This window comes from Coregonus clupeaformis, chromosome 31 (assembly GCF_020615455.1).
Source record: "Coregonus clupeaformis isolate EN_2021a chromosome 31, ASM2061545v1, whole genome shotgun sequence".
NCBI lineage: Eukaryota > Metazoa > Chordata > Actinopteri > Salmoniformes > Salmonidae > Coregonus > Coregonus clupeaformis.
In genome coordinates this window covers 16,129,161-16,154,358 of record NC_059222.1, presented here as the reverse complement: position 1 = coordinate 16,154,358, position 25,198 = coordinate 16,129,161, and the positions used below count along the sequence as shown (strand labels likewise).

Genomic DNA, 25,198 nt, shown 5'->3' with positions numbered 1-25,198 from the left:
TGCTCAGATTATTGTGTTGTTTTTAAAGTTGCTTTAATGAGATTCAGCTGGATTTACAATGTGTAATTTAAACATCCGCCCTAAGCCCTCACTCTTTTATTACAGGCAATAGATGAAAATAAAAAGCTGCAGAAGGGACAGGCAGTGAAAGATGGAGGTTTATTAGTCTTTTCAGATGACATGTGTATCTATACTGTATAATCTATGGTAGGATCAAGACATTCGTTGCTTACTCATTCAGAATACTGATTCTAAAATGCTATCGGTATAAAATTGAATTATGAATCCAGTCACAACTTGGATGCAGAAATGGCCAGAATCTCCAAATACTGTCATGATTGAATCACTTGAAGATCAACACTGAAGTATCCCATTCAGTTTTTCCCTGAAATGACTGGATTATACTGTAATGTACAACATACACGTCATCTCTTATATGTGCTCCTGCTCTCACCTGCCATCTTGTCATCTCCCTTGTGTGACTCGGCAGGTTTGGCCGATGGCTCCATGGTCCCCTCGGCTGCCTTGCTCTCGGCTGGTCTGGAGCTGGGGGACTTGGGGGTCTTAGCAGGGGACTTGGTAGGAGATTTGGCAGGTGACTTGGTGGGCTCACCACTGGAGGGCTTCTTACTCAGCTGGAGCTGGCTGGTGAACTTCTCATGCTGATGGAGGGAAAGAGAGGGAGGGAGGGAGACAGTGAGGGGGCGAGGGGGCAAGGGAGAGAGAGCGGAAGAGACACAGTAGGGGAAGGCGGAGGACACCGTCATGGCCAAAAATATAATCTTTCATCTAATGCTGACACGCACACATACACACACACACAGCTCAAAGTTATACTTGCATGGGGCAAGCTATGAGCTCATGAGTCTACATACAGACACTTTTTTATACTATGATATAACCGGCGCTATTTTTATATTTAGCAGAAATTAGCACCCCTGACATTCCTGGGTATAGATATTTAGCACAATATTGATTACAAAATAGTTATGCACAGTGCCTTCAGAAAGTATTCACACCCCTTGACCTTTTCCACATGTTGTTGTGTTACAAAGTGGGAGTGTCACGACGTCCGCCGAGGCTGCCTCCCCTCCTTGGCAGGCTTCGGCGTTCATCATCACCGGCTTACTAGCCACTGCCGCTCCATATCTCATCATTCCATTTGTCTTGTCTTGTCAATTACACACACCTGGTTCATATCCCCTCATTAGTCTGTGTATAAGTGTTCCCTCTGCCCCCTTGTCCTTGTAGGTGATTGTTTATTGTGAGAGTAGTGTAGCTCGGTGGAGCTACTCGTACCTTGTATTGCCAGGGTAGATTATTCCCCTGTGCCTGTATATTGCTGGAGCTACCCGTACCTTGTATTGCCAGGGTAGATGGTTTCCCCTGTGCCTGTTTTCTGTTGTCGCTATCCAGCGCAATTGTGTACGACGGAATAAACTCTGTATTCGGTGATATACCCTCCTGCGCCTGACCTTCTATCACACTCATCACAGGGAGTAAAATGTATTTAATTGTCATTTTGTTGTCAACGATCTAGACAAATTACTCTGTAATGTCAAAGTGGAAGAAAAAGTCTAACATTTGTAAAAAAAAAAAAAAAAAAACATGAAAAAAAAAACTGTAATATATCTTGATTAGATAAGTATTTAACCCCCTGAGTCAATACATGTTAGAATCACCTTTGGCAGCGATTACAGCTGTGAGTCTTTATGGGTAAGTCTCTAAGAGCTTTGCACACCTGGATTGTACAATATTAGCCCATTATTCTTTTCAGAATTCTTCAAGCTCTTGGTTGTTGATCATTGCTAGACAACAATTTTCAGGTCTTGTCATTTATTTTCAAGCAGATTTAAGTCAAAACTGTAACTATGAGACTTAAGAACATTCACTATCTTCTTGGTAAGCACCTCCAGTGTAGATTTGGCCTTGTGTTTTAGGTTATTGTCCTGCTGAAAGGTGAATTAATCTTCCAGTGTCTAGTGGAAAGCAGACTGAACCAGGTTTTCCTCTAAGATTCTGCCTATGCTTAGCTCCATTCTGTTTCTTTTTTATCCTGAAAAACTCCCCAGTCCTTAACGATTACAAGCATACCCATAACATGATGTAGCCACCACTATGCTTGAAAATATGGAGAGTGGTACTCAGTAATGTGTTGTATTGGATTTGCCCCAAAAATAACACTTTGTATTTAGGATAAGAAGTTAATTGCTTTGCCACATGTTTTGCAGTATTACTTTAGTGCCTTGTTGCAAACAGGATGCATGTTTTGGAATATTTTTATTGTGTACAGTCTTTCTTCTTTTCACTCTGTCATTTAGATTAGTATTGTGGAGTAACTACAGTGGGGAAAAAAAGTATTTAGTCAGCCACCAATTGTGCAAGTTCTCCCACTTAAAAAGATGAGAGAGGCCTCATCATAGGATTTTTAATGAATTTATTTGCAAATTATGGTGGAAAATAAGTATTTGGTCAATAACAAAAGTTTCTCAATACTTTGTTATATACCCTTTGTTGGCAATGACACAGGTCAAACGTTTTCTGTAAGTCTTCACAAGGTTTTCACACACTGTTGCTGGTATTTTGGCCCATTCCTCCTATTTTGGCCCATTCCTCCATGCAGATCTCCTCTAGAACAGTGATGTTTTGGGGCTGTCGCTGGGCAACACAGACTTTCAACTCCCTCCAAAGATTTTCTATGGGGTTGAGATCTGGAGACTGGCTAGGCCACTCCAGGACCTTGAAATGCTTCTTACGAAGCCACTCCTTCGTTGCCCGGGCGGTGTGTTTGGGATCATTGTCATGCTGAAAGACCCAGCCACGTTTCATCTTCAATGCCCTTGCTGATGGAAGGAGGTTTTCACTCAAAATCTCACGATACATGGCCCCATTCATTCTTTCCTTTACACGGATCAGTCGTCCTGGTCCCTTTGCAGAAAAACAGCCCCAAAGCATGATGTTTCCACCCCCATGCTTCACAGTAGGTATGGTGTTCTTTGGATGCAACTCAGCATTCTTTGTCCTCCAAACACGACGAGTTGAGTTTTTACCAAAAAAGTTCTATTTTGGTTTCATCTGACCATATGACATTCTCCCAATCCTCTTCTGGATCATCCAAATGCACTCTAGCAAACTTCAGACGGGCCTGGACATGTACTGGCTTAAGCAGGGGGACACGTTTGGCACTGCAGGATTTGAGTCCCTGGCGGCGTAGTGTGTTACTGATGGTAGGTTTTGTTACTTTGATCCCAGCTCTCTGCAGGTCATTCACTAGGTCCCCCCGTGTGGTTCTGGGATTTTTGCTCACCGTTCTTGTGATCATTTTGACCCCACAGGGTGAGATCTTGCGTGGAGCCCCAGATCGAGGGAGATTATCAGTGGTCTTGTATGTCTTCCATTTCTTAATAATTGCTCTCACAGTTGATTTCTTCAAACCAAGCTGCTTACCTATTGCAGATTCAGTCTTCCCAGCCTGGTGCAGGTCTACAATGTTGTTTCTGTTGTCCTTTGACAGCTCTTTGGTCTTGGCCATAGTGGAGTTTGGAGTGTGACTGTTTGAGGTTGTGGACAGGTGTCTTTTATACTGATAACAAGTTCAAACAGGTGCCATTAATACAGGTAACGAGTGGAGGACAGAGGAGCCTCTTAAAGAAGAAGTTACAGGTCTGTGAGAGCCAGAAATCTTGCTTGTTTGTAGGTGACCAAATACTTATTTTCCACCATAATTTGCAAATAAATTCATAAAAAATCCTACAATGTGATTGTCTGGAGAAGAAAAATCTCAATTTGTCTGTCATAGTTGACGTGTACCTATGATGAAAATTGCAGGCCTCTCTCATCTTTTTAAGTGGGAGAACTTGCACAATTGGTGGCTGACTAAATACTTTTTTTCCCCACTGTACAATGTTGTTGATCCATCCTCAGTTTTCTCCTATCACAGCCATTAAACTCTGTAACTGTTTTAAAGTCACCATTGGCCTTATCGTGAAATCCCTGAGCGGTTTCCTTCCTCTCTGACAACTGAGTTAGGAAGGACGCCTGTATCTTTGTAGTGACTGGGTGTATTGATACACCATACAAAGTGTAATTAATAACTTCACCATACTCAAAGGGATATTCACTGTCTGCTTTTTTTTTTTTTTTACCCATCTACCAATAGGTATCATTCTTTGCGAGGCAGTGGAAAACGTCCCTGGTCTTTGTGGTTGAATCTGTGTTTGAAATTCACTGCTCGACTGAGGGATCTTACAGATAATTCTATGTGTGGGGTACAGAGATGAGGTAGTCATTCAAAAATCATGTTAAACACTATTAATGCACACAGAGTGAGTCCATGCAACTTATATTGTGACTTGTTAAGCTAATATTTACTCCTGAACTTGTTTAGGCTCGCCATAACAAAGGGGTTGAATACTTATTGACTCAAGACTTTTCAGCTTGACATTTTTTATTAATTAGTTTTAAAAAATTGAAAAACATAATTCCACTTTGACATTATGTGGTATTGTGTGTATGCCAGAGAAAAAAAAAATCTCAATTTAATCAATTTTAAATTGAGGCTGTAACACAACAAAATGTGGAAGAAGTCAAGGGGTGTGAATACTTTCTGAAGGCACTGTACATGTACACTACCGTTCAAAAGTTTGGGAAAGAAAAGCAATTATTTTGTCCCTTAAAATAGCATTAAATTAATCAGAAATACAGTGTAGACATTGTTAATGTTGTAAATGGCTATTGTAGCTGGAAACGGCTGATTTTTAATGGAATATCTACATAGGCCTACAGAGGCCCATTTTCAGCAGCCATCAGTCCTGTGTTCCAATGGCATGTTGTGTTTGCTAATCCAAGTTTATCATTTTAAAAGGCTAATTGATCATTAGAAAACCCTTTTGCAATTATGTTAACACAGCTGAAAACTGTTGCGCTGATTTAAAAAAACTGGCCTTCTTGAGACTAGTTGAGTATCTGGAGTATCAGCAATTGTGGGTTCGATTACAGGATCAAAATGGCCAGAAACAAAGAACTTTCTTCTGAAACTCGTCAGTCTATTCTTGTTCTGTGAAATGAAGGCTATTCCATGCGAGAAATTGCCAAGAAATTGAAGATCTCGTACAACGCTGTGTACTACTCCCTTCACAGAACAGCGCAAACTGGCTCTAACCAGAATAGAAAGAGGCGTGGGAGGCCCCGGTGCACAACTGAGCAAGAGGACAAATACATTAGAGTGTCTAGTTTGAGAAACAGACGCCTCACAGGTCCTCAACTGGCAGCTACATTAAATAGTACCTGCAAAACACCGGTCTCAACGTCAACAGTGAAGAGGCGACTCCGGGATGCTGACCTTCTAGGCAGAGTTGCAAAGAAAAAGCCATATCTCAGACTGGCCAATAAAAAGAAAAGATGGGCAAAAGAACACTGGACTATTTCTTTGCAACTCTGCCTAGGTCAGCATCACGGAGTCGCCTCTTCACTGTTGACGTTGAGACTGGTGTTTTGCGGGTACTATTTAATGAATTAGCCTTTTTAAATTATAAACTTGGATTAGCAAACACAACGTGCCATTGGAACACAGGACTGATGGTTGCTGATAATGGGCCTCTGTAGGCCTATGTAGATATTCCATAAAAAATCAGCCGTTTCCAGCTCAATAGCCATTTACAACAATGTCTACACTGTATTTCTGATCAATTTGATGTTATTTTAACATGTGAAGGGTTGTGTGTTGTGTGTTGTGTATTGTGTATTGTGTATTGTGTATTGTGTATTGTGTGTTGTGTCTGGAGTTCAGCGATGCGGGAAGTGTCTTACCTGCAGAGCCTCGTCTGGGACAGTCATCTCCCCTCGCACCACCGTGAACAGGTTGGTATGTGAGACAGGTTAAGGAAAGACACTTTCACACTGTTTGCATCTATCCTCACAGCCACTTCATTATACACACACAACAGTCATTCAAGGCCGAAACCACAATTGAGTGAATGACAGCTTGACACTTAAAAACTATAGAGCTTGACAAATGATCAGTGGGACGAGAGCAATTAAATGAACAGATGCTTCATGTTTTTTTGGATTGCAGTACTGTTGTGTCACTAAGGTTGTAACGACGGAATGATTGAAAGGATATCATATCCAAACCTTAATTTGTCATCAATCTTCAAAGTGATATACATCTGCTCTTGGATTCGGACATCATTCACAAATGTCTGTGTGGAGAGAAAAGAGAGAAAACCTCATTCACTGCGCTCCGACTCTCTCCAGTGCAAGGCATGCTAGCCCAGTTCTCATTGCTTAAAATCCCCACGGGTAAATACATAATGAATTAAGGGAAACTGTTCCCAGCACACTTAATTTCAGGCAACACTTAACCCAGAATACAATCATATCACCTTTCATTCTCAGATACAAATCATCACAAACGTAAAGTAAAAAGGTGATGGCTGGAAATTGAATCAGGGTTGTATTAGATCAGGATTGTAAAAATCTTAAGTAAATGGGATCTCTGGTTTTCTTGCAGGTCTCTCCAATCCCCCCATAAGAACCAGCCATAGTGACATTATAAAAGGAAAGACGGCTCTTTAAATACTCAGGTGATGTTAAAAATGTCCCACTGCAGCCAGAGACATTGTTGAATCAGCTGATGTGGTCTGTTTATGGAAGGTATATCAGATGGTGGGTGCAGAGCAGAGCCAGGAAAACACTAGCATCTCTGGCCTCACTGACCAAACATTTTCAATCATCACTGACACTGATTAAGCTTCCTGAGACTGACTCTGTGTCTGTCTCTGTTTGACCTCTAAATAGTGTAACAGAACTTGATGAAGGGGACAAGAAGTCATTTTTCCTATCTGGGTCCTTCATCTAGAACTAGAAATCACACTCTACTCTAAAAGCGAAGTAGGGTTAAATTGGGTAATTGAAATCTTTGCTTAGAGGTTGTTACAATGTCTATTTAGGAGATGCAGTTATGACTGTTGTTGTTATCAGGATTGATCAGAACAGTGTCCTGGACAGATTGAGTATACACATAATAAGTAATACCGCTGACTTTCCTTATGATTCAAGATCTATCCTAAAGATGAGCAAGATGTGCAGGTCATTCAGCAGTCAGGCTCTGATTGGCCCAGCATGGGATGGAATGCTACTTCCTGTCGCCACAGGCCCTTGGACAGCGGGGGAGGAATGCTGGTGCATGATTCAGGAGGAAGAGGTTATGACTTCAGCTTCCTGCCTGAGATAATGTGTCACACTGCTTGTTTAACCCGGAAGCCAGCCGCACCAATGTGTCGGAGGAAACACCGTCCAGCTGGCGACCTGCCCACCACAAGGAGTCGCTAGAGCGCGATAGGACAAGGAAATCCCGGCCGGCCAAGCCCTCCCTTACCCGGACGACACTGGGCCAATTGTGCGCCGGCCGGCTGTGAGACAGCCTGGGCTCGAACCCGGGTCGCCTGCGATCGAACCCGGGTCTGTAGTGACGCCTCATGCACTGCGATGCAGTGCCTTAGACTGCTGCGCCACTCGGGAGGCGACACACATTTACGGGTGAGGTATTAAACCCAGCCCTGTCAATTCCGCTCAAGTCAAAGCTGGAGCAAATATTAGCCTAGAGATGAAGCACTTAAAGGGAAACTTCACCGCTAGACACTATTTGGGGTGTTTTCCTGTGTCCCTACATAATTATGAATGATGAGACGGTGTTTCAGACATAATTATGCACTATAGCTGTATTTTTTTATTTTCACCCTGGGAGAGTTCAACCAATGACGTCATTGGTTGATTGTGCCTGCTGTCTGATCTAAAAATGAATGCATTCATGTTTTGTAGCAATTATTGTGGCCTTTGTGTTTCGCCGATTGCACGATCAAGCTAGCAGCTAGTAGATATGGTTGTCCTTGTTCAATAAAGCCATTGGACTCGTCTCAACGATGTTCCTATCTGCCAGGCCATTGCAGGATATTTAGGTTGACTCATTTTCCTGGCTTTGTAAAGACTACAGAATAGTTTACAGGTTCATAGGAGCTATGTTACCGTCTATCCGAGATTGCAAAAAGAATTAGCTACAATGGTTGCTTCTGATGATTCCTCTTTCCAAGATGAGCAGGATGACAAAACCTTTTTTGATGTTCTTTTACATAGGAACATACAGCCCTGTTTATTTGAGCTGGAATACACTGAAGAGGAGTTGAGACAGCGAGAAAAATAATTGCGAGACCAGCAAGCACCGGTGGCAGCCTAGACCAGCTGGACCGGGACTCAGGAGGGCAAATGACAAATGAGTAAGTTGTTTTGCTGTCAGTATCTAGCTAACAATATAAGTTCTCTTTTTACACGAGGCAGTGTTTTTCAGTACAGTACAATTTGGTGAACGATTCGGCCATAACAGTGCTTGCTAGTACCACTACAAGGCAAGCTAGCCAAGTTTAGCTAGCTAGCTGTGTATTTGCAATACCTAAAATGTATTGTAGTCCGATGTTATAGCTAGCTAGCTAACTAGCCTAGCTAGCCTCAGTGCCTCTCATTAGGAGCAAATTTTGAGAAATGTTTTGATGATGATGGTGGAGAGTAAAGGAATGACTTTGGCTTTATGACTAATATTAGTCTTGGAGTAACTATACCTGTGTGTTGTAGCTAGCCAGCTAGCTAGCTAACGTGTCTGTGAGATGTCTCATATTCTACACCATGCTGCTACAGTAGGAATACAGACAGTACACAATGATTTCCCATGAATGTGTAATAGCGTTTTCATATTTCTCTCAAAGACGATACCGCTTGGATACAAAGTTGATAACTCTGAAGAGATGTGAAAGGTCCCATAACAACAATCTCCCCTTGTATCAAAGTGACTCCGAACACCTCACTGCATCACCCAAACACACCATATGCAAGTATTCCCTTTGTAGAACTGTAGTATCTATTATAAGCGTTGGTGGTATATTTTTCTTCTACTATATATGTCATACATTGCCATAACTGTTCCTGCATACTGCTGTGTAAACTCACCTCGGTCTCCAGAGCAAATAAACTTTGTCTTGAATACAAGCCATGTCTACTTATTTGCTATATTGACAGACTAATCTACTATTTTATTGAAACATGTTTACTTGCCAACAAATGTAAGTTTAAATGCTACACCAACTCCCTGCATCATTTGTTTTAGCAGTAAGACTGAAGCTAGTTTATCCAAATACATTTCATGAATATCACAATAAATTGATCCAGAAGTTGAAGTCAACTCTTTATTGGTTTCTGATGCAGCTGGAATAATTTAGTCACTTGTCAGTACAGTTGTAAAAACTATAAAACACCATTATATGCATACTGTATGTACAACAGCTAGCACTATATATACCACAATGCAGTTGTGAGCATACTAGACATTCTATATTATACTACAACATCAGTCTAACTGAATATGGTGAATGTTCCAGGCAGGTTCTAGAATGTTCTTCAGCTGGTGAACCTCTTCTGGTGTTGGGTACTGGCAGCTGGTTTGGCAGGCTTTTGCGCTGTGGTGATGTTGGCAGGGATGTTGGGTTTGGGGGGCTGTGACTCCGGCTCCTTGTAGACAACCGTCTGGTCCTTTCTGCACTCCACAGTCAGGTGGACAAGCCTCTCGTACACTTTCTTCACCACCCACTGCTTCGACCTCTTGCAGAAGATTTGTTTGTACTGCAAGTCTCCTGGAAAGACATGAAGACTGATCATGAGGATGTGTAATACATGAAGACTGATCATGAGGATGTGTAACCATACAATAAACTATGTTCATCTGAAAACAAAAAAGGGTACAGTAGACTGGTATGTGTTTTGTTACACTCAGAGTCAATAATGGGGCATTGAGATAGGCTGTTAGCAAAGATGTGAAAAATGTAAGGGGAGCTTGACTTGTAGACAGTCTAGTCGTGTATTGTTGTGTATGAGCACTTACAGTTGTGCTGTTGAGTAGACAAGCACTGCCAACAATAGAGTGCATAGGCTAGAAGAGTATACTAACAGCCCCTCTCCCCATGCCAAAGAACTGACTGCAAGGGTGTGAAACGTTTGAGGAGCACTTGTCTTGTAGACAGTTTAGTGTATTGGTAATTTTGTTTTCTCAAGAGGATATTGTGCTTTCATAAATAACTTTGGCTGTCCTGGCTTGTTTCAAAGTCAGATCATGTTGAGCTTGAGCTTATTGCAGGCTGAAAGCTTTCATCCAATGGGTCTACAGGCTCTGTACTACTAAAGCTGGTGTCAAGGTCATTGTCATCAGCAGTAGGATTAGTCTGAAGAACACACTGTAGTCAGTGATTAGCCAACATTTTACAACTTTTTCTCCATCAATACACACTTAAACAAGTTATTATATTCACCCACCCCCCTCATGTCAATAGATCATGCATACTAACCTTCACACACAATACCCACCCCCAACAGACACCAGTCAGTCACCCACACTATCTCCTCCTTACTAATACCTCATTTTCTCCTATTTAGACTTCAAACCTTGCAGCAACAATCAACTAAGCCTCCATAATACAGAGAAAACTACAGTAGAAGTTGCAGCCTACAGTACTTGTAAACACACCAACTATGACAACAAGACACGGACCATGTTTATGCCTAGCTCCAGTATATGTATTTGCTCATCATGGAGTCATGGAAAGATTTAGAAGCTGGCTAATTACATTGATATGCTTTGGAATGTCTAGCCAGCGTATTATGAAAGCTAGCTATCTATATTTTGGTTTAGATAAACAAATGTAGTTCGATGCTATCTAGCTAGTTAGCTAGGGATCGTTAGCTACCTTACCTCACCTTGACTTCTTTACTGCTGCTCTGATGTTGGCTGATTGGATGCCTTCCTCTTTGAAGTGAAGGGGAAAATCAATGGAATAGCATCACTTTTCAACATTCGATGACATGGCAAACCCATTAGTTGAGACTTCAGTTCCGTTTCGAAATCCTCTGGCTGAAAGTGCTGGCTACAAACACAGACATTTTGATATTTCTCACATCAACTGGATACACCTCCAAGGGGTGGTACTACATCCTGAAATCACTATGAATTCTGGATATTATGATTTGCTTACAGCCAGAAAATGTAGCTGGCCCGTTTCTACCGTTGAGATGCAGAAACGCTCATATTTGCGTGTAGTGAGGAAATGCAATTTTTTTTATGACACATATGATATGTTAATAACATATTAATGGACATATATAGTGAAATAGAGCAGCAGTGAAATTTCCCTTTAACCCCTGACCTCTGACCCTTTTACATATCTTCTCCTCCCCTCCCCTGCCCTCACTCACCCCGTTCAGGCTGCCCAGGTCCTTGACTTTGTGCTCATCGCTGGTCAACTCATAGTTGATGACTGCATGCTGCTTGTCAACACTCCGCGACTGTAAACACAAACACAACAGTAATGGTGTTATACATTGTTAGATGGTAACTTGACATCAATGCTGAACTTGAAATATTTTTGACATGAGATAACAGAGTGTGCATGATAGTTTCAACATCCAACCATGCAGCAATGTCAGTGTTTGAAGGAGGAATAACATGCATTGTTAACACAATTGTGCTTTGAGGTCAGATTACAATTTTGTAACACAGAGGTATGTACTGTATATTTCCATTTATAATACTTTCTTATTTTTTATATATATATATATACCGGTACCGAGTCAATGTGTGGGGGTACAGGTTAGTGGAGGTAATTTGTACATGGAGGTAGGGGTAAAGTGACTATGTATAGATAATAAACAGCGAGTAGCAGCAGTGTAAAAACAAAGGGGGGGGGGTTGTTCAATGTAAATAGTCTGGGTGGCCAATTGATTAATAGTTCAGCAGTTTTATGGCTTGGGGGTAGAAGCTGTTAAGGAGTCTTTTGGACCTAGACTTGGCGCTCCGGTACCGCTTGCCGTACGGTAGCAGATAGAACAGTCTATGACTTGAGTGACTGGAGTCTTTGACAATTTATTGGGCCTTCCTCTGACACCGCCTAGTATTTAGGTCCTGGATGGCAGGAAGCTTGGCCCCAGTGATGTCCTGGGCCGTACGTACTACCTTCTGTAGCGCCTTAGGGTCGGATACCGAGCAGTTGCCATACCAGGCGGTGATGCAACCGGTCAGGATGCTCTCAATGGTGCAGCTGTATAACTTTTTGAGGATCTGGGGACCCATGCCAAATCTTTTCATTCTCCTGAGGGGGAAAGGTGTTGTCGTGCCCTCTTCACGACTGTCTTGGTGTGTTTGGACCATGATAGTTTGTTGGTGATGTGGACACCAAGGAACCGTGTTGAGGATCAGCGTGGCAGATGTGTTGTTGCCTACCCTTACCACCTGGGGGCGGCCCGTCAGGAAGTCCAGGATCCAGTTGCAGAGGGAGGTGTTTAGTCCCAGGGTCCTTAGCTTAGTGATGAGGTTTGTGGGCACTATGGTGTTGAACGCTGAGCTGTAGTCAATGAACAGCATTCTCACATAGGTGTTCCTTTTGTCCAGGTGGGAAAGGGCAGTGTGGAGTGCGATTGAGATTGCGTCATCTGTGGATCTGTTGGGGCGGTATGCGAATTGGAGTGGGTCTAGGTTTTCCAGGATGATGGTGTTGATGTGAGCCATGACCAGCCTTTCAAAGCACTTCATGGCTACCGACGTGAGTGCTACGGGGCGGTAGTCATTTAGGCAGGTTACCTTCGCTTTCTTTGGCACAGGGACTATGGTGGTCTGCTTGAAACATGTAGGTATTACTGACTCGGTCAGGGAGAGGTTTTTAATGTCAGTGAAGACACTTGCCAGTTTGTCCGCGCATGCTCTGAGTACACGTCCTGGTAATCCGTCTGGCCCCACAGCCTTGTGAATGTTGACCTGTTTAAAGGTCTTGCTCACATCGGTTACGGAGAGCGTGATCACTCAGTCTTCCGGAACAACTGTTGCTCTCATGCATGCTTCAGTGTTGCTTGCCTCGAAGCGAGCATAAAAGGCATTTAGCTCGTCTGGTAGGCTCGCGTCACTGGGCAGCTCGCGGCTGGGTTTCCCTTTGTAGTCTGTAATAGTTTGCAAGGCCTGACGCATCCGACGAGGGTCAGAGCTGGTGTAGTAGGATTCAATCTTAGTCCTGTTTTGACGCTTTGCCTATTTGATGGTTCGTCTGAGGGCATAGCGGGATTTCTTATAAGCGTCCGGATTAGTGTCCTGTTCCTAGCCTTTAGCTCGGTGCGGATGTTGCCTGTAATCCATGGCTTCTGGTTGGGATTTGTACGTACGGTCACTGTGGGGATGACATCGTCGATGCACTTATTGATGAAGCCGGTGACTGAGGTGGTATACTCCTCAATGCCATTGGATGAATCCTAGGACATATTCCAGTCTGTGCTAGCAAAACAGTCCTGTAGCCTAGCATCCGTGTCATCTGACCACTTCCGTATTGAGTGAGTCACTGGTACTTCCTGCTTTAGTTTTTGCTTGTAAGCAGGAATCAGGAGGACATAATTATGGTCAGATTTGCCAAATGGAGGGCGAGGGAGAGCTTTGTATGCGTCTCTGTGTGTGGAGTAAAGGTGGTGTAGTGTTTTTTTCCCTCTGGTTGCACATGTGACATGCTGGTAGATATGAGGTAAAACTGATTTAATTTTGCCTGCATTAAAGTCCCTGGCCACTAGGAGCGCCGCTTCTGGATGAGCATTTTGTTGTTTGCTTATGGTCTTATACAGCTTGTTGAGTGCGGCCTTAGTGCCAGCATCGGTTTGTGGTGGTAAATAGATGGCTACGAAAAATATAGATGAAAACACTCTTGGTAGATAGTGTGGTCTACAGCTTATCATGAGATACTCTACCTCAGGCGAGCAATACCTCAAGACTTTCTTAATATTATACATCCAGCTGCTATTGAAAAATAGACACACACTCCCAACCATCGTCTTACTAGACGTAGCTGTTCTGTCCTGCCGATGCACGGAAAACCCAGCCAACTGTATATTATCCATGTCGTCGGTGAAACATAAGATATTACAGTTTTTAATGTCCCGTTGGTAGGATAGTCTCGAACGGAGATCATCCAGTTTATTCTCCACTAGTACCGTACCCCTGGAGCAAATTCGAGTTAAGTGCCTTGCTCAAGGGCACATCAACAGATTCTTCACCTTGCCCACTCGGATATCCGAACCAGCAACCTTTCGGTTACTGGCCCAACGCTCTAACTGCTAGGCTACCTGCCGCCCTTTTTTATAACACAGTTCGGCCCTGTATTATTCTCAAACAGACAGAGATGGACGCACAAACACACACACACACACAACACAATATGTAGGGGGAAGTGGAGGGAGGAAGAGAGATAGATAGCATAGATTTATTGCCATCTCCAGAGAGCGCCCTATCAGCTCTTTAGAGTTTGATTTATTTGAAACATCTAGATATTGCAAACTTTAGAGAATGGATCAGGGATGTACACTAAACAAACAAAAAAATTCAATGCCAAATTCCACTCATAATTCAAATTGTCATGAGTCATGACATTTAGAAAATGATAGGACAATGGATAAAGGACACATGGAGAATTCTTGCACAGAGCAGATACTGTATTCTGATTCCATATACACATTTGTTGAGGGCAAACCTTCCCCTGTAGATTAGGTTTGTGATCAAACCAGATTAGACCAGGAGACTAGTGTCTGTGACACAGTACATACCACAGCACAGGGACTAGACACATACAGTACAGTATAGAGATAAGACTTTTCTGATATCGCTCCATGCCAAGTAGCCTAGGTCTGAGTAATATTGTCTGTTTTGAATACCAGTCCGTTTCGAAGCGGTAAGGAAATAAGTGTGTATGTTTGCATGTTTATATGTTTTACTGCCGGCATGGCTAAGCGATGTGTGACAGATATCCTAACTTCACACAAATCTTCCATTGACATCAATGCACGATTTACACAAACGTCAACTTACTGTAAGTGCACAGATCTCAAATTAAGATTCCCCCCTGAAGTGAGAGAAAGAGAGAGGTGGCCTGCTGGGAGCTTCATCTCCAATCCCATGCACCTAATCTCTGTGTGCCACACTGCATGTCTGATAACAGGGCTCGTTTGATCTGGCCTGACTCTGTGGTAGAGATCCAGCCCACCTACAATAGAACAGTATCTCCCAGTTCCCACACTGCAGAGGAGACGAGCCATATCGAGCATCCATACAGACACAGAAAGCTAAAGCACCCACACATACGTCTACTGGAGTCTTGTCTTTTCCATCTCTGTTCAGAGCATGAAAACATGCTATGTGATTCAGGAGAATGAAGGGAGAGGGACTGTCTATTAAATCATGCATTTGAAGTAACTAAGTGTCATGGTGAAAATTACTTGTTATATATAAGTGAGAAATAAAACATGCCATTCACACTCACATAAGCCTACTGTAGATAGCATACTGTATATACAGTATTGTAGAGAACAGAGCATGAGAGACTGTTTCCTTCGTGGAATAAATCGTTTCAAACATAAACATGATTTGACTGTTACTAACTACAAGAGGCCTAGTTGGGAGTGGTCCAGATTTGAGTCTGATACCCTTGCGTTGGGAAGCCATGCAACGGATCTTAAACCTGTACATTGCTGAGATACCCATGTGACAACAGTCACATGGCCCAGACCTCTAGGCGTATTTTCCGTTGGCAGACTCACACTAAACAAAGTACCAACTCTTCTCTTTCCCCCAGGTCATCAGAGAGACCCACACAAGAAAAGAGGATCCTGTTTAAAAGACAGCCTCCTTGTTCCTTTCATTCCAACAATGCTGATTTCAGCAGTAAAACTTTTAAGTATCTTGTTGGCACTCTGAACTGTTTGTTCTTTAGAAGCCATTTAGCATGGTAACTTATAACTTCTATTGGGGATGTGCTGATGTATTAATAATGACCTGCTGCTTAATGACTCATTAGTAGACAGAGACAAACTGAGGATTGCTGAGGTTGAAGGAGGACTTGATTTGTGTCTCCAAGAAAGTGTATGTGAAGCCAGGGTTTCAAGTGTCTCAGAGTTAAGGAGCAGTGGTATAGTGGAGGGTAAACGCAAGTAAACACAGTATATCCACCTTTTATTTTTGCCCAACAGTTTACCCACCTTTTGCAGAAAAATGCATTGTAAGTGTGTCAAATCAGAGGGCCTGTTGTCTGGACCTATGGCAGTCTCTATGGGGGTGCCACAGGGTTCAATTCTTGGGCCGACTCTTTTCTCTGTGTATATCAATGATGTCACTCTTGCTGCTGGTGACTCTCAGATCCACCTCTACGCAGACTACACCATTTTGTATACATCTGGCCCTTCATTGGACACTGTGTTAACAAACCTCCAAACGAGCTTCAATGCCATACAACACTCCTTCAGTAGCCTCCAACTGCTCTTAAACACTAGTAAAACTAAATGCATGCTCTTCAATCGAACGCTGCTGGCACCCGCCCACCCGACTAGAATCACTACTCTCGACGGGTCTGACCTAGAGTATGTGGACAACTACAAATACCTAGGTGTCTGGTTAGACTGTAAACTCTCCTTCCAGACTCACATTAAGAATCTTCAATCCAAAGTTAAATCTAGAATCGGCTTCCTATTTCGCAACAAAGCCTCCTTCACTCATGCTGCCAAACATGCCCTCGTAAAACTGACTATCCTACCGATCCTTGACTTCGGCGATGTCATTTACAAAATAGCCTCCAACACTCTACTCAGTAAATTGGATGAAGTCTATCACAGTGCCATCCGTTTTTTCTCCAAAGCCCCATACACTACCCACCACTGTGACCTGTACGCTCTTGTTGGCTGGTCCTCACTACATGTTCGTCGTCAAACCCACTGGCTCCAGGCCATCTATAAATCACTGCTAGGCAAATCCCCGCCTTATCTTAGCTCATTGGTCACCATAGCAGCACCCACCCGTAGTCTGCGTTCCAGCAGGTATATCTCACTGGTCATCCCCAAAACCAACACCTCCTTTGGCCGCCATTCCTTCCAGCTCTCTGCTGCCAATGACTGGAACGAATTGCAAAAATCTCTGAAGCTGGAGACTCTTATCTCCCTCACTAACTTTAAGTATCAGTTGTCAGAGCACCTTACCGATCACTGCACCTGTACACAGCCCATCTGAAATTAGCCCACCCAACTACCTCATCCCTATATTGTTATTTATTTTGCTCTTTTGCACCCCAGTATCTCTACTTGCACATACAGTGGGGGAAAAAAGTATTTAGTCAGCCACCAATTGTGCAAGTTCTCCCACTTAAAAAGATGAGAGAGGCCTGTAATTTTCATCATAGGTACACATCAAGGGAGTGCTCCTAATCTCAGTTTGTTCCCTGTATAAAAGACACCTGTCCACAGAAGCAATCAATCAATCAGATTCCAAACTCTCCACCATGGCCAAGACCAAAGAGCTCTCCAAGGATGTCAGGGACGACAAGATTGTAGACCTACACAAGGCTGGAATGGGCTACAAGACCATCGCCAAGCAGCTTGGTGAGAAGGTGACTACAGTTGGTGCGATTATTCGCAAATGGAAGAAACACAAAATAACTGTCAATCTCCCTCGGCCTGGGGCTCCATGCAAGATCTCACCTCGTGGAGTTGTAATGATCATGAGAATGGTGAGGAATCAGCCCAGAACATCTGAATGATTCAGAGGAGAACTGGGTGAAAGTGTTGTGGTCAGATGAGACCAAAATGGAGCTCTTTGGCATCAACTCAACTCGCCGTGTTTGGAGGAGGAGGAATGCTGCCTATGACCCTAAGAACACCATCCCCACCGTCAAACATGGAGGTGGAAACATTATGCTTTGGGGGTGTTTTTCTGCTAAGGGGACAGGACAACTTCACCGCATCAAAGGGACGATGGACGGGGCCATGTACCGTCAAATCTTGGGTGAGAAACCTCCTTCCCTCAGCCAGGGCATTGAAAATGGGTCGTGGATGGGTATTCCAGCATGACAATGACCCAAAACACACGGCCAAGGCAACAAAGGAGTGGCTCAAGAAAAAGCACATTAAGGTCCTGGAGTGGCCTAGCCAGTCTCCAGACCTTAATCCCATAGAAAATCTTTGGAGGGAGCTGAAGGTTCGAGTTGCCAAACGTCAGCAAAAAGGAGTGGGACAAAATCCCTCCTGAGATGTGTGCCAACCTGTTGGCCAACTACAAGAAACGTCTGACCTCTGTGATTGCCAACAAGGGTTTTGCCACCAAGTACTAAGTCATGTACTTATTTCCCTCATTAATTTATAACATTTTTGACATGCGTTTTTCTGGATTTTTTTGTTGTTATTCTGTCTCTCACTGTTCAAATAAACCTATCATTAAAATTATAGACTGATCATGTCTTTGTCAGTGGGCAAACGTACAAAATCAGCAGGGGATCAAAAACTCACTGTATAGGGAGCGTTACTTTTTTCACTGTGACCGGTGATCAGAGTTTACCCACCAATTTTATTTTACCACTAGCTACATCACTGTTAAGGACTGAAGCATTGTCAGTATTGCCACACATACAGTACAATTCAGTTACTTTAAAATACATGTACGCGTTGTACAGAGTCAGGGGCCAGAGCCTTGCTGAAAAAGGGACAGGCACTAAGCAAACCTGACCAGTGAGTAATCAACTACTTAAGTTGGCGTGGAAAGTTTAATTTAGTTAGATTCACAGAGTTGACATCAAGGAGCACAGAAAGTACATTTGTATCATTGTACTGTGACACTTTTTGAAGGATTATTCTACAACCAATAGGTTTACCAATTCGTTTTACTACCATTGCTGTTGCTTTGAAACCTATGTCTAAGGCCTAGATTCAAACCATAGCGTTCAAGATCCGCGCTGTAGCGCGATTGAAATGTAAAGGTAATTTCTGATTGAGACGAAATATGCAGCGCTTACTGTGAATGCAATCTCTGCGAACACGGGAACATTGCCTTTAAATTTAAATCGCGCTATACCACGGATTGAATCTTCCACGATACTGATTTAATTGAGCCGTTTGCGCATAAGTAGTATATGATATACTGTTGCTACACCACACCCATTCTCTGCTCCACACTTGGCAATGCAGCAGCCACTCTACTTCCTATGGAGCCCGTTCAGTCAGGATAGATCTAACTCAGGAGGTATCTGCCCCACTTTCTATAAATACCTCTGTCTGGGACATTCTCTCTTACACACATGCATGCGTGGACACACGCACGCACGCACACACACACACACACACACACACACACACACACACACACACACACACACACACACACACACACACACACACACACACACACACACACACACACACACACACACACACACTGTGCCTAGAGTGAGGTAGACTACCATTCCCATGCAGCATGCCCTCCCTGAGTACTCCTAAACAAAGCCCATTCAGTTACTATCAGTCTTTATACTATTACTACTGTAGTGTTGTATTGACTTCTGTAATAACAACAAATGCAGGTCTCTGTGAGGTTAGTGGCTCACAATTCTCCAATTGTCTGAATTACCTCTTGAGGCAATGTAACAACACAGAACCACAGAGGCAGAATAAAGAAGGGGATAGGAGGTTATATAATCAGGTTTCATGTGAATATTCAGGTTCTGACAGTTTTCTGGGAGGGCTTCTGGGAAGACACCCCCTGCTGAGCCCTGCTCAGATGTCAGGCCTGGTACTCTGCTGAGTCCTGCCTAGATGTCAGGCCTGGTACTCTGCTGAGTCCTGCCTAGATGTCATGCCTGGTACTCTGCTGAGTCCTGCCTAGATGTCAGGCCTGGTACTCTGCTGAGTCCTGCCTAGATGTCAGGCCTGGTACTCTGTGGGGTGGTAAAATGAGACCCTAGATAAAATAGTATTAAGAATGACACAGCTATTCATGTATAAATTAAATATTTAAACTTGATATAAATATCAAAACTTGCAAAGCTCAGATACATTATCTTCAGGAGATACAAGCTTTGTAAAATAGCATTGTAAAAATGTACATATCACATTTAAACTGAACAACAGGGTTGTCCAAAAGGCAGTGAGCTTGATGCATTCCCTTCCTCCTAAAAACCATGCAACATAAGGGTTACTAGCTGTGTTCACATGACCTAATCCCCAGGGGTTAGAGGTTGTGTGTGTGATATACATTTACATTTACATTTTAGTCATTTAGCAGACGCTCTTATCCAGAGCGACTTACAGTTAGTGAGTGCATACATATTTTATTTTTTTCACACAGAAGGTGCTCTCAGCCCTATCACTTTCACAGCGGCAGCAGCCTGCTTAGCTGCTCCAGGCGTAGCCTCTGGAAACACCAACAGCTCCACTAAAAACAAAGGAAGTTGTGTGTTTAAACCAGGCTGCCTGTGGATATATCATATTGCCATTGTCTGATTATGTTGCATGGTGTTTCCTTAGATACAGCCCCCACCCACCGTATCAATGTTTATCAAAATGGTGAGATCACCCCTGGGCGCTAGCATATAAAGGAGAAAAATAATAAAAGACTATGATACTTTCAGTAAACAGTCTGTGAATACCAAGTAGTCATTAATTCAGGTATGATCTATGTCTACAGTGACTGGTGTTGTGTTGTGTTGAATCATGTTGTGTTCTAGCAGTTGGAGCTGTGCTCACCTGCAGCATGAGCTCGCAGTCGTCTCGGCCGACGAAGATCATCTCCCGGGGCAGACGGTGGCGAGTGCCCCCGCTGCTCACCAGGAACCATGATGTGAGACTCATCTCTGCTCTGCTACAGCTCGATGCTACTCACTCCCACCTCCAACCCTACGTCATCCTGAGAGGGAGAGAAGGAAAGACAAGGTGGATGAGGAAGAGAAGGAGTGGGGAGAGAGAGGGGTGGAAAAAGAGTGATAGCGGAAAGAAATAAGAAATAAGAAGTTAAATGTATATACAAAACAGCTCTTCTTAAAAACATTATTGCATCTGGAGTAGCTGTCTGGTCTGGAGTAGCTGTGTGTTGACGGGCGCTAGGTCAGTCTGGGAAAGCTACATCCTCCCTAGCTGTGTCTGCCCTGGCTGGCCCTGATCATTGCCAGATGCTACAGGAAGTGATGTAAGAATCTTGGCTGAGTGTGAGCAACCCACCCCAAGATGTTTTTTTTCTTCTGTTGGGCTGAAATGGAGGTCAGACGGAGCAGTTCCAAGTTCCAACTGCTCATGGCCGGAGAAAATAATCAAGCAGCATAACTGCATGACGTACAAACCTCCTCCTCCATAACCTCTTGAAAGTCACAACACCGTGAAACATATTCAATTTACCATGGCTATGGAAAAAGTACCCTACATACCGCTGTTAGTTCCGTACTCCAATACGCTGCATTTAACTGCTTGTTTAAATAGAAATGTGAGGCTACAGAGTGTTGCATGTTGACACCAGAAGCTGGAGGAGTTCAGTGCCATTTTGCAACCGTGCCATGCCAACTAATGTCAGAGGATAGATTAAACACAGATTAAGGAGCTAAACTGTTACTTCTCAGATCTCTTAAGTAACTCTACTTAATAAATGCTCATTCAATAATCCTCAAAGTCAAACTTTAAGATTTGGCATGCACACACATTTCTGGTGGTAGGCAATGAGGCAATGCTGCACGAAGGGCTAATACAATGAGCGCAGCAAGACCAAAATCCTTTTTTCATGCATGCATGAATATAAACAAAGGCATTGAAACAAGAGCCAAGTGGCCGTGACAACGTGACAGTCCCTCTACACACTTCATGTTTTGGATCCACATGGCTTGTTGCCATACACAAACAAGGACTTGGAGAAGAGACACTGTTCTCCTGCTCTGCCAAATATTGTATTGTGCTCTTGGGTGCTAAAACTGGTAGATCTCTCTCCCTCACAATCCCTCATAGTCCCCCCCGTGCACACGTGAATGGTGTATTATTACGACAACATGCACTGTCATATTGTGTCTGAGTTATGAGTGCCTCTCCCACGTCAGAGTGTTTGCAGAATTTAAGAACAGATTATATTTTGTCCGTTTACAGATTAGCATGTAAACCACGGATCATCAACTAGATTCAGCCACGGGATGATTTTATATTGAGAGGATGATCAGGGGGCTGGAAAATAATTACAAGTAATGTTTAGACTGCAAATTGACCGCAAGAAGCCCAAACAAATATAATATTTGACTAAAACATAATAATTTAAAACCTTGGTTACATTTGTCTACAATCACATACACTCAGTGACCAGTTTATTAGGCCTGTTCACGAAAATGGTTCGCTCCTACAGACAGTGAGTCACGTGACCGTGGCTTGCTATATAAAGCAGATAAACAGGCAACAAGGCATTCAGTTATTGTTCAATTGAACGCTAGAATGGGAAAAACTAGTGACTTAAGCAACTTTGAGCGTGGTATGATCGTCGGTTCTAGGCGCACCGGTTCCAGTATCTCAGAAACGGCCGTCCTTCTGGACTTTCCCGCACGACAGTGTCTAGGGTTTTACGAGAATGGTGCAACAAACAAAAAACATCCAGTCAGTGGCAGTCCTGTGGCCGAAAAACAGCACGTTGATGAGAGGTAAAAGGAGAATAGCAAGAATCATGCAAGCTAACAGGTGGGCCACAAACAGGCAAATCATGGCGCAGTACAAGAGTGGTGTGCAGAACGGCATCTCGGAACGCACAACTCGACGGTCCTTGTCACGGATGGGCTATTATTGCAACAGACGACCACACCGTGTTCAACTCCTATCAGATAAAAACAAGCAGAAGCAGCTCCAGTGGGCAGGCGGTCACCAGCACTGGACAATTGAGGAGTGGAAAAACATTGCCTCGTCCGATGAATCCGGGTTCCTGTTGCATCATGCTGATGACAGAGTCAGGATTTGGCGTAAGCAGCATGAGTCCATGGCCCCATCCTGCCTGGTGTCAACGGTACAGGCTGGTGGCGGTGGTGTAATGGAGTGGGGAATGTTTTCCTGCCACAGGTAAGGTCCCTTGATACCAATTGAGCAATGTTTCTATGCCCCAAATAATTCAAGCTGTTCTGGAGGCAAAGGGGGGTCCAACCCGGTACTAGATGGGTGTACCGTTTATATTATGAGTCGGAATACTTTGGAACATATTTCCAAAATTAAAATCACTTGGACCTTATTTGCTGGTGTTTATACAGTCTTATGTCCAACAATAAAAATGTAAAAAGAAAACTTGGGGGGCCAAATCAAATCTCCCGCGGGTCGCCAGTTGGGGAACCCTGCTGTAAACTATTCTCCTTCCCTCCACTGCCTCTCACAGACACTATTGTATTTGATGCCTCTCCATGAACTCTCAAATTGTATCGGTATTTGGTGGTGTGTTTCACAGACAAACCCCTGAACACACTGGTTGTTTTCCGAATACTCATCCACAGAACGGACAGGATGAAGTAGTGTTCTAGGTTTTATCTGGGATGGGTTTTGAACTACTTTACCGATGGCATAGAAACGTGCTTATTGGGTGCACATTCTGCACAAGAAGTTTTTTTATTGTAATATTACCTGCCTTTCAACATTTTGTTCTGTAATAAAAGGCATTCACATTGCTTTGGATCAAGTAGAAAATATGTGTGCATGCATCTGCTTGCCAGTGGTCTCCCATTTCACAACTTTATTATGAATTTCTGTAATTTCCCCCCAAATCTATTGCATAACAGCCCAAGTAAGCATTTCGTTGGACGATGTATACCATATGTATCCCGTACATATGACAAATAAAACTTGAAACCATATAAAAGGCATATCCTTGTTACAGTATGTTTCAATGTCAAGTTATTTGGTAAAATGAAGATTAAAATGAAGGAAGAACATTTTCTCTACATGTATAGAATGACTGTAGCAGGATAACGTGATAATAGTGTGTGGTGTTTCTCCCCTTTGGAGCCCAGGAATCACAGGCCTAACCACAGTGGCGTCATTAGTCCAGGAGAAACCACCGCAGAATCCAGGGATATGGAGAATGTAACGTGGCACAGCACAGCCAGGAGTCTCAGTACAGGCCAACCAGTGTAAAGAAAATGCCTTAAATTAATCCCACATAAAACAGTCTTCACAGCTGGGGAATATACTGGGTTAGGTCTGTCTGTCTGTATCTCTCCTGCAGCACACAAGCAGCTCTGACCAGACTCAATCCCTGTTAAACAACTAACCTACAACCCACCGCATGCATGCCAATGTTAATTTGCTATTGGCTTCAAGTGGTTGGATCTGTGGGGAGAATGTTTCAAAGGTTGAGGCAGGCCTGCAAGCCAGGTGGATCTCTGGCAGAGTACTCCTCTACAGTGCAGGACTTATGGCACTGATACTGTTTGTCTTGTTTGTAATGTCCTGTGAAGACTGTGGATTGTTAAACAATTTCATGCCATTTCAAAACAGATGAGTTATTGCAAAATCCTAAACTCTTCCCCGTTATCATCTTGTAACATCCTTGTTGTGGGTTAAGGGTTGACGTCATGGTTTTGGCTGGGCAGAGACCCCTTTCCCTGCCCCCACTAGGTCAAAGAGCTGGATTGTTCTGAGCTGACTGTGCATGCTTTGTGAGGAGGTGAAGGCATGCGAAGCAGGAAGTTAGCTCAATGCTTCCTGAGGATGGCCCGCGCTCATCTTTGAATTCACTTGGACAGGAAGTTAGAATGTTACAATGTGTGTGTGATTTTAAAAAAGTATTTGTGTTTTAAAGAGATTCTCATACAGTAACAGTAGCCTCTTGAAGGCAACACAAGCTTATTTTCCATTAGTTACTCTCATGAGATTTCACAATGTGTATGATTAGCTGTTAAAGGAGAAAAATAATTAGAGAAAGCAAAAGCGAATCTAGCATAATCAGCTCTTTGGCTAATCCCTTCTAAGCTTTAGCATTACTTTGTCTAAATACAACATACCGAATAGTATGAGTAATATGGTGCTCTCATTCCAGCCATTCAAAATCCTTCCCTCCTCTCTAAGCCAATCAGATCCCAGGCTCCCTCTGAAAGGAAGTGACAGAGATGAACGGGGCGTTCTTTTCCGGGTGTCTCTAATGTGTTTCCCTCCTCTGACCATGGATCATCCACATAGCGCCATGACCAGATGATGCAACAGCTGTATAAGTGCCTGTCCCTCTGCCTCCTTATCCCAACATAGGCCAGAGCTACTGATTCAGCCCACCTATCACTGCCAGCTGCAACCAAAACTGTAACCAAACACACAGCTGCACAAACGCAACTACATGTAG

At 43.3% G+C, this 25,198-nt stretch overlaps 1 protein-coding gene across 8 annotated transcripts in view; it reads right to left on the bottom strand.

Moving 5' to 3' along the window:
• cep170aa (centrosomal protein 170Aa) overlaps window positions 1-25,198 on the bottom strand; it is a 69,668-nt gene that overhangs the window by 32,347 nt on the left and 12,123 nt on the right. For all 8 annotated transcript variants that reach the window (XM_041859012.2, XM_041859013.2, XM_041859015.2 and 5 more), the window contains exons 2-6: window positions 20,614-20,773; window positions 11,290-11,379; window positions 6,122-6,200; window positions 5,809-5,867; window positions 455-662 (exon numbers count right to left, since the gene is read on the bottom strand). In XM_041859012.2, coding sequence (XP_041714946.2) covers window positions 455-662; window positions 5,809-5,867; window positions 6,122-6,200; window positions 11,290-11,379; window positions 20,614-20,718 — 541 coding nt within the window. In that variant the 5' untranslated portion in view covers window positions 20,719-20,773. The remainder of the gene's footprint in view (window positions 1-454; window positions 663-5,808; window positions 5,868-6,121; window positions 6,201-11,289; window positions 11,380-20,613; window positions 20,774-25,198) is intronic.